The 10400-nt window shown below is 42.9% G+C and overlaps 1 protein-coding gene across 1 annotated transcript; it reads left to right on the top strand.

The window, feature by feature from the left end:
• The first annotated feature begins 457 nt into the window (after positions 1-457).
• LOC122927097 (dispanin subfamily A member 2b-like) lies at positions 458-9205 on the top strand. Its single transcript, XM_044278678.1, has 2 exons — positions 458-672; positions 8985-9205. The coding sequence occupies exons 1-2, from the start codon at positions 523-525 to the stop codon at positions 9150-9152; spliced, it is 318 nt and encodes a 105-aa protein (XP_044134613.1). The 5' UTR covers positions 458-522; the 3' UTR covers positions 9153-9205.
• The last annotated feature ends 1195 nt before the right edge of the window (positions 9206-10400 follow it).

Here is a 10400-nt window from a genome sequence, read left to right as displayed (position 1 = left end):
TAGCAGGGACCAGGCCTGACAGCCAGGGAAGGAGATTCAGCCTAGACAGGAAATACTGCTCCAGTGTGTGCACATGTGTATCTCAGCCAGGTCCAACAGCTGTCAGAATGGAGAACTTCAGCCACCAGAGGTGAAGCTTCCGTCTTGTGGCCCACAGTGCTACCAAAGACAACACCCCGACTCCACAGATTCATTCATGTCACTAATTTCATGAAGCCAAGCACCCAAACCACTTTTTAATGAGAGAACCCAACTTAAAATATATCAAGGACTTACTAGATATAGAATTGCCTGCAACTAATTTCCTGGTCCAAACAAAAATTCCAAAGTATGGTGTAACGTTTATTTCCTTGAAAGGCTGCCAGGTGCACTTTAAGATGTAAAATAGGCCAAAGAACTCCTGACCTACGGAACTCCACCCCTACACATAAAGCCGACCACACCAAAGTGCCAAGAACAGAAGCAGCACAGGAGTCACACACAAGTCTACTGCAACTGCGGATAAAGGGAGACTGTAAGAAAATGTACCAACCCACTACAAATGCGGTGACCGTGCAGCCCGGGCCAGCATCCTACCGGGCCCCTCAGAAGGATTACTTGATCTGGTCCATTGTGAACCTGATCTGTTGCTGCCTGCCACTTGGGATCGTGGCTTTGTTATTCTCCATCAAGGTAACTACCCAAAAAATGCCTACTCTTTCTCATTATGTTTTTAATATTTAACCAATTTCGAACTAAGCAATTTTTTTTCATTATATTCCAAGGGCCATAGCGTTTTCTTTTTTGTTGTTATTATTGTCGTTGTAGAATTGTTATTTTTTGCAGGACAACATATATTTTTCATTGGTGCCTATAACTAAAATGTTTTTTTTTTTTTTATGCTGTTCATTGTAAGCTATAAATAACATTTGAATTCTACATTTAGGCCCCATGCAGGCCACCTTGTCCGTTTTGCGGACTGCAAGCTGCAGATCCAGAAAACACGGACACTGGCTGTGTTCACAACGCATCGTGGTGCTGAACCATTCCCTTCAATAGGTCCACAATCTGCATGTTGACACGTCTTATCTTTTGCCGCGCGGTCACACAGACCCAGAAGCACTTGTCCTTTCTTCAACAGCAACATGCAGATCGTGGACCAACTGAACTAAAGCGGTCTGCACCGCAATGCGGCGCGCATACGGCCAGTGTCCATGTTTTATGGATCCACAGTTTGCAGTCCACAAAACGGACATGGTCGTGTGCATGGGGCCTTACCCTAATAGCAGATATGTTTTTGTTTTTTGTTTTTTTAATTTTTAATTTCATTTGCTTATATAGCGCTGATAAAATCTGCAGGGCTTAACAGGCTCATTTTTAAGGCTTAAAATCTTTCTGTATTTTTTGGGGGGAGAAATCAGAGTACCCAAAGGAAGCCATCACAAATACAGGGAGAGCACACAGACTTCATGCAAATGTTGCCTTTAGGCTACTCTCACGTATGCGTTAAAGTATCTGGCAGGCAGAGGAACAGCCTAGCAGAGCTCATAGTATCCAGCATGGCCAGATACAGCCAGTGCACCACCAAACCCCATTGACTATAAGGGGACCCAGCGCTGATACAGCTGGTTTCTGGCATAAGTGCCAGGATTCAGCCGGACAAAAAAACGATGCTTGTACTAGTTTTTGCCGGTGGAATGCTGACCCTCATGCCAGAATCTAGCCGGATCTCCATCAGGTCCCATTACAGTCAGTGAACACCCGCTGTGAGCGGCAGTACCCAGCCTCTGCCGGAACAGCCTGCCAGATCCTGTAATGCATATGTGAAACCAGCCTCAGGGCTCATACACACGAACATGTGGCGGCCGGCCACGTATTACGTCTCACAAACAGCAGGACCGCAATATACAGGCACAGGCCGTTTGTGCACCGCATCACGGATGCGAAACCATTGACTTGAATGGGTCCTCAATCCAGAAGGAGCAGAGCTATGGCACCCTACGGAAGCACTACGAAGTACTTTTCTGTTCATGCCTCCACAACTCAAAAAAATAGAACATGTTCAATTTTGTTTGGACAGATCACGGACCCTTTCAAGTTGAATGGCTCTGCACCCGTCTGTGGCAGCCACATGCAGTCCCCAATGCACGGAGCGGGTGGCGCATGAGCCCCAAGTCAGATTTGAACCCAGAACCACAAGGCACAAGTGCTCATCACTGAGCTATCCTAAGGCTTTTTTTACATCTCCGTCTACCCTTTCTGGCAGGCTGTTCCGGCAGAGCATGCTGGGAATCGGACAGACAAAAATGGCTAGATCTCTGGTGGACCCAATTATTGTCATCGAGGTTCGACGGGCAGACTGCAGTATCTTGCAATGCCGTCTCCGAAGAACCCCCGCAGCAGCTTGCTGTGTTGATAAAAAAGGGCAATACCAAAAAGTACACTTTTGTTTCATTTTGCCATACAGGAGAACTGCACCTGTCTGTGATAGGCTCAGCTCAGTCCCATTCAAGTGAATGAGGTTGAGCTATGATAAGCACAGCTGCTCTCCAATGGATGGTGACGTGTTTTTATTTAGCTGCGAGGCTCACCGTAGCACAACAGCCAATTGATGGGCGTTGCAAGAGTTTCACCCCCCCAGCGAACACTTTTGATGTATACATGTTTTTTCTATTTTGTGTTTATTTTATTTATTCATTAAGGTTATCCAATCATTTGTTCCAAACTAAACCTTCAAAAAGACAGCATAATCTAATATATACTACAAAGAAAAATATGTGGGGGGTTCAGTCAGCACAACCCTATGCAGGTGCACATTGCTATGGAAAAATACGGATACAAACGCAAAAAAATATATAGTTTACCCTTTCCAGGCTCAGACCCACTAGCCAAAACTAATGTTTTTATCCTTTTGCTGTTTTTTTTTTCTTTAACATTTCCGTTATTTTGCAATTTACTTTCTCTGCAACTTTTTTTAATTTAATTTTTTCACTGCAATTGTTTTTTTTGTTTTTTTTTTACCCATTTAGGACCCATGACGTACATTTACGTCATTTCTTTGCAGGACTTAAAGACCCGTGCCGTACATGTACTTCATGGGGATCCGCGGCAGGGGTCCGGCAGTCACTGATAGCCAGACCCAGGCTGCATGCGCAAGCATCAGTGAAATCACTGATGCCGGCACGTTAACCCTTCATGTGCCGCGGTCAGCACTGACCGTGGCATGTGCGATGTCGGGCGGGGATCGGAGCTGCCATCAGGTCCCCGTGCTGCTGTGACAGGGACCCGATGGCATGGAAGGTAGCCCGATGCCTTCCTTAGGTATCGGGGCTGCCTTCCAATGGAAAGCCTGTGAGATCCAGCCCCCTGAATCTCACAGGCAGGAAGCTGTATGAGTAATACACACTGAGGAATACCTCATACAGCCAATGCATTCCAATACAGAAGTATTGGAATGCATTGTAAAGGGGATCAGACCCCCCCCCCCTCAAAGTTGAAGTCTCAAAGTGGGACAAAAAATAAAGTGAAAAAAAGTTTTAAAAAAATTCCCCCCCCCCAAAAAAAATTAAAAGTTTCAACTAAAAAAACAAACGTCATTTTCCCCAAATAAAATAAAAAAAATTGTAAAAAATAGGAAAAAAAATGAATTAGGTTTCTCCGCGTCCGTATCGACCGGCTCTATAAACATATCACATGAACAAACCCCTCAGATGAACACCGTAAAAAATAAAAAAAATAAAAACTATGCAAAATAAACCATTTTTTGTCACCTCACATCACTAAAGGTACAACACCAAACGATCAACAAGGCACCAAAATAGTACCAATATAGTACAAAATAGTAGCCCAAAAAATTAAAAAACTATGGCTCAGAATATGGAGACACTAAAACATATTTATTTTTTATTTTTTGAATGCTGTTATTGTGTAAAACTAAAAAAGTAAATAAAAAAGTATACATATTAGGTATCGCCGCGTCCATAAGAACCTGCTATATAAAAATATAACATGACCTAACCCCTTTTGACACCTTACATCACAAAAAGTGTAATAGCAAGCGATCAAAAAGTCCACAAAATAGTGCCAATCAATGCATCATCTCATCTTGCAAAAATCGTGCCCTACCTAAGATAATCGCCCAAAAACTGAAAAAACTAAGGCTCTTAGAGACACTAAAACATGATATTTTTTTGTTTCAAAAATATTATTGTGTAAAACTTAAATTTAAAAAAAAGTATACATATTAGGTATAGCCACGTCCGTAACGGCCGGCTCTATAAAAATACCACATGATCTAACTCCTCAGGTGAACACCGTAAAAAAGTTTAAATAAAAACTGTGTAAAAAGGTCATTTTTTGTCACATCACAAAAAGTGTAATAGCAAGCGATCGAAAAGTCATATGCACCCCAAAATAGTGCCAATCAAACCGTCATCTCATCCCGCAAAATTTATACCCTACCTAAGATAATCGCCCAAAAACTGAAAAAACTATGGCTCTTAGACTATGGAGACACTAAAACATGATTTTTTTTTGTTTCAAAAATGAATTCATTGGGTAAAACTTACATAAATAAATAAAAAGTAGACATATTAGGTATCTCCGCATCCGTAATAACCTGCTCTATAAAAATATTACATGACCTAACACCTCAGGTGAATACCGTTAAAAAAAAAAAAAACTGTGTAAAAAAAGAAATTTACATCACAAAAAGTATAATAGCAAGCGATCAAAAAGTCATATGCACCCTGTAATAGTACCAATCAAACCGTCATCTCATCACGAAAAAAATTTGCCCCTACACAGTCAGTCAGTACAAAAAATAAATAAAACTACGGCTTTCAGAATGTGAAGACACTAAAAAAATCATTTAAAAAAATGCTTTGTTATGTAAAACTGAAACAAACAACAAAAGTAGTCATATTTGGTATTGTTGCGTCCATGACAACATGCTCTACAAAAATACCACATGATATAACCTGTCAGATGAATGTTGTAAATAACAAAAAATGAAAACTGTGTGAAAACAGCTATTTCTTGTTACCTTGCCTTACAAAAAGTGTAATATAGAGCAATCAAAAATCATATGTACCCTAAAATAGTACCAACAAAACTGCCACATTATCCCGTATTTCCAAAATGGAGTAACTTTTTTGGAGTTTCTACTCTAGGGGTGCATCAGGTGAGCTTCAAATGGGTTTCAAAAACCAGTTCAGCAAAATCTGCCTTCCAAAAACCGTATGGCATTCCTTTCCTTCTGCGCAATGCCATGTGCCCGTACAGCAGTTTACGACCACATATGGGGGGTTTCTGTAAACTACAGAATCTGGGCCATAGATATTGAGTTGTGTTTGGCTGTTAACCCTTGCTTTGTAACTGGAAAAAATGGATTAAAATGCTAAATCTGCCAAAAAAGTGAAATTTTGAAATTGTATCTCTATTTTCCATTAATTCTTGTGGAACGCCTAAAGGTTAACAAAGTTTGTAAAATCAGTTTTGAATACCTTGAGGGGTATAGTTTCTAAAATGGGGTCACTTTTTTGGAGTTTCTACTCTAGGGGTGCATCAGGGGGGCTTCAAATGGGACATGGTGTCAAAAAAACAGTCCAGCAAAACCTGCCTTCCAAAAACCGTATGGCATTCTTTTTTACTTCTGCGCCCTGCCGTGTGCCCATACAGCAGTTTACGACCACATATGGGGTGTTTCTGTAAACTCCTGAATCAGGGTCATAAATATTGAGTTTTGTTTGGCTGTTAACCCTTGCTTTGTAACTGGAAAAAATTGATTAAAATGGAAAATCTGCCAAAAAAGTGAAATTTTGAAATTGTATCTCTATTTTTCATTAATTCTTGTGGAACACCTAAAGGGTTAACAAAGTTTGTAAAATCCGTTTTGAATACCTTGAGGAGTGTAGTTTGTAAAATGGGGTCATTTTTGGGTAGTTTCAATTATGTAAGCCTCACAAAGTGACTTCAGACCTGAACTGGTCTTGAAAAAGTGGGTTTTAGAAATTTTCTGAAAAATTTCAAGATTTGCTTTTAAACTTCTAAGCCTTCTAACGTCCCCAAAAAATAAAATGGCATTCACAAAATGATCCAAACATGAAGTATACATATGGGGAATGTAACTATTTTTGAAGGTATTATTATCTGTTATAAAAGTAGAGAAATGAAAGTTTGGAAATTTGCAAATTTTTTCCAAAGTTTAGATTTTTTCTTTTATAAATAAAAATTAACATTTTTTTACTCAATTTTACCACTGTCATGAAGTATAATACGTGACGAGAAAACAGTCGCAGAATGGCCTGGATAAGTAAAAGCGTTTTAAAGTTATCACTTCATGCTTTAGCTGCACTACAGTAATACACTCGTATAGATCACACGAGTGTATTACTGTAGTGCAGCGGCAGCATAAACTGCACGGCGTCAAAGCAACCAATGACATCCTGTCAGCAGGATGCCAGGCCGGGATACCACGGACCGCTCACATCTGTGTTCCACGGCCGTGTGCATTCAGCCTTAGGCCTCATGCACACGACCGTTGTGTGCATCCGTGGCCGTTGTGCCGTTTTCCGTTTTTTTTCACGGACCCATTGACTTTCAATGGGTCCGTGGAAAAATCGGAAAATGCACCGTTTGGCAGCCGCATCCGTGAGCCGTGTTTCCTGGCCGTGAAAAAAATATGACCTGTCCTATTTTTTTCACGGCCAACGGTTCACGGGCCCATTCAAGTCAATGGGTCCGTGAAAGAACACGGATGCACACAAGATTGGCATCCGTGTCCGTGATCCGTGGCCGTAGGTTTTAGTTTCATACAGACGGATCCGAAGATCCGTCTGCATAAAAGCTTTTTCTGATCTAAGTTTTCACTTCGTGAAAACTCATTTCCGACAGTATATTCTAACACAGAAGCGTTCCCATGGTGATGGGGACGCTTCTAGTTAGAATACACTGCAAACTTTGTACAAGACTGCCCCCTGCTGCCTGGCAGCACCCGATCTCTTACAGGGGGATATGATAGTACAATTACCCCCCTCATATCCCCCTGGAAGAGATCAGGGCGGCCCGGCAGCAGGGGGCAGACCCCCCCCCCCTCCCCAGTTTGAATATCATTGTGCGGCCCCCCCCCTCCCCTGTTGTTAACTCGTTGGTGGCCAGTGTGCGCACCCCCCTCCCTCCCTCCCTCTATTGTTTTAATACATTGGGGCCAGTGTGCGCGCCCCCCCCCCCCCCCCAACCTCCCTCTAGTTGCACACTGGCCCCAATGTATTAAAATGATAGAGGGGGGGTTGGGGGGCGCGCGCACACTGGCCCCAATGTATTAAAACAATAGAGGGAGGGAGGGGGGTGCGCACACTGGCCACCAACGAGTTAACAACAGGGGAGGGGGGGCCCACTGGCCACCAATGAGTTAAAAACAGGGGGGGGGGGGGTCTGCCCCCTGCTGCCTGGCAGCACCTGCCAGGCAGCAGGGGACAGTCATGTACACAGTTTTTTTGTATATTCTAACCTGAAGCGTCTCCATCACCATGGGAACGCCTCTGTGTTAGAATATACTGTCGGAAATGAGTTTCACGATGTAGCTCATATCCGACAGTATATTCTAACATAGAGGCGTTCCCATGGTGATGGGGACGCTACAAGTTAAAATATACCATCGGATTGGAGAAAACTCCAATCCGATGGTATAACAGAACTCCAGACTTTACATTGAAAGTCAATGGGGACGGATCCGTTTGAAATGGCACCATATTGTGTCAACATCAAACGGATCCGTCCCCATTGACTTGCATTGTAATTCAGGACGGATCCGTTTGGCTCCGCACGGCCAGGCGGACACCAAAATGACTTTTTTTTCATGTCCGTGGATCCTCCAAAAATCAAGGAAGACCCACGGACGGAAAAACGGTCACGGATCACGGACCAACGGAACCCCGTTTTGCGGACCGTGAAAAAAAACGTCCGTGTGCATGAGGCCTTAAGGTGAAAATTGGCAGGGTCCTGAAGGGGTTAACCTTACATTCTGACGTTGTGATTTTGTTCTTGCAATTTGTATTAGCTTTTTTTTTATAGTTTTTTTTTTACTTTCCTTTTTTTTTCATATTTGTTTTTTTTATTTGATTTTAGTTTTTTACCTGAGATTTTTTTTTTTTTTTTGCTTTTTTATCTCCTTTGTGCATTTTTGCTTTAGCTTTTGGTTTTATACATACTGTTCCATGGTAAATTGTATGCCAAATCTCTAACTACTAACCAGACCCTAAAAATAAACCATATCCTAGAAAAGACTTTGAAATAAATCAGACCCTAGACCAGTGATGGCTAACCTCCGGCACTCCAGCTGTGGTGAAACTACAACTCCCAGCATGCTCCATTCATTTCTGTGGAGTTCTGAGAACAGCCAAGTAAGTGTGCATCGTGGGAGTTGTAGTTTCACCACAGCTGGAGTGCCAGATGTTAGCCATCACTGCCCTAGACCAGACCTTCGAAATAAATCAGACCCTAGACCAGACCTTCAAAATAAATCAGACCCTAGACCAGACCTTCAAAATAAATCAGACCTTAAACCAGACCTTCAAAATAAATCAGACCCTGAGCTGAAGAACAATTTTATTTTGGGGTGTATCGACCTTGTTCATTCTTTAAGATCCAACAACAAACCAAAAACGGATCTCATGCGATATACGGGGATCTATCAACAGTAGCGCCCGGTCTTCTCTATGTAAGGCTCAACCACTCGTCAATAGTCCTGGAGCTTCATCTATCCTGTTTATCATATACAAGGTCGAGACGCTAACATCAGGACTCTGCATGACGTGCTCTGAACGGCCAAATGTGGGAGGAGGGCCTTTGAGCCACCTAGACTTTAGCACCTGGTCACAAATGCAACCACTACAGCCTATAAAGTTGCACCCCTATTTCCCAGAAATAGATATAACTGCACAGATATAGGTCAAGGATTTTTGATGCTCCCTATTGCACTAATGAATTTCTCCTTTTTTTTATAGACTCGTGATGCCTGTCACCAGAATGACACCGCCCTGGCCAACCGGAACTCTCGTACAGCCTTCAACCTGAACATTGCTGCTACAGTTATTGGGGTCATTATAATCATTATCTCCGTGGTTCTTTATTTCCTCGTATTTACAAATATGAAAAAAACCTCCCTGAACTAAAAGGAACTAAAAAAAAAAAAAATTACCAAAAAATGTAAATAAAGGTCTTCTTAAAATGACCGGCGTGTGCTGTCGTGCTTCTATAAGGATGCCATGCTATTGCCGAAATTTTTTCAGATTTCTCGGTCATAGCTGTGACAGTGTGGTAGTGTTTTTATAGCATCCATTATCTGCAACTGTTGTTGGAATGGCCAAGGATCAAGGAAGGTTTAGAGAAACGTCAGCCTTCCATGATTATTGCGATTTGCGCTCTACACATCACGTAACACAGTGCAGACGCCTGCCAGAAATGACTGTGTAGATCCCGGACCGGAATCACAGCAACAAACTCAGAAATGGCTACCTACTGGCATACGCCACTCAGTTTTATAGAGTCTAAAGCTAGTTTCACACTTCCGGCAGACTGTGTTGGCAGAGGAATCGCCTGTCGGAGTTCATCGCGTTGCTTTTCCCCGCCAGAGCCTACTGACTATAATGGGAATGGCCTGTTTCTGGGATTGGCTCCAGTTTTTGTCCAGGCCAAATCCCAACACAAATGCTGAAAACAGGCTGGATCCCCGCGAGTCCCATTATAGTCAATGGGGTCTGCTGGTGTGCCGGCCGTTTCCGGCTATGCCAAATGTGATGGACTGCTGGAAGATTTGAACGCTAGTGTGAAACTAGCCTAAGGCAACCCGTAGATATTCACAAGAGCCCACGGCAAGGCAGCTCGGTCTTGACTTCTAGGGACCCAGGTTACTTTTGTGGAGTGAGGCATCAGAAAACTGGTGCAAGCTGGCAGGAGCAGACCAAACCAGATGACTGAAGGAAAGCAGATAGGATAATCAACTTAGCCAAAGTGAAAACCAGGAGGGTACAGATATAACCAAATCAGTAGATGGGAGGAAAACCTGTGGAATTAGCCAAGGTCGGAACACAGAGGGTTAACAAGCTGGTATAGAGTTCAGGCAAGGAAGCACAAACAGGAGCCCGGACACCATAAAAAGTCACAGGCTGTGAGCAGTGCCAGTATGCATGGGGTTAAATCCCTTGCCTACACCTCTGATCAGGCACCAAGCCAGGGCCCGTAATGGCTCAGCGTCCAAAGTCTCGGCTCGGCTGGTTGGCATAGCAACCGTAAGGTAATATCCGTGCGACTAAGTCAACTTTGCCACCTTTTATATGTCCCATCAGCCAGGCTCCAGTGCTGTGTAAATCACTGAAATGGGTCTTCCTGGTACAGATGAGCAGGAGAAAACTCAAAGGGAC

The sequence above is a fragment of the Bufo gargarizans genome, chromosome 2, assembly GCF_014858855.1.
Source record: "Bufo gargarizans isolate SCDJY-AF-19 chromosome 2, ASM1485885v1, whole genome shotgun sequence".
Taxonomy (NCBI): Eukaryota; Metazoa; Chordata; class Amphibia; order Anura; family Bufonidae; genus Bufo; species Bufo gargarizans.
The sequence above is the reverse complement of the archived record's forward strand: the minus strand, read 5'-3'. Positions and strand labels throughout refer to the sequence as shown.

Coding starts and splice junctions, on each gene's coding strand:
- LOC122927097 (XM_044278678.1), top strand. CDS start 523: ATGTACCAACCCACTACAAATGCGGTGACCGTGCAGCCCGGGCCAGCA. Junction 673..8,984: donor CTTTGTTATTCTCCATCAAG/GTAACTACCCAA, acceptor TTTTTTTTATAG/ACTCGTGATGCCTGTCACCA.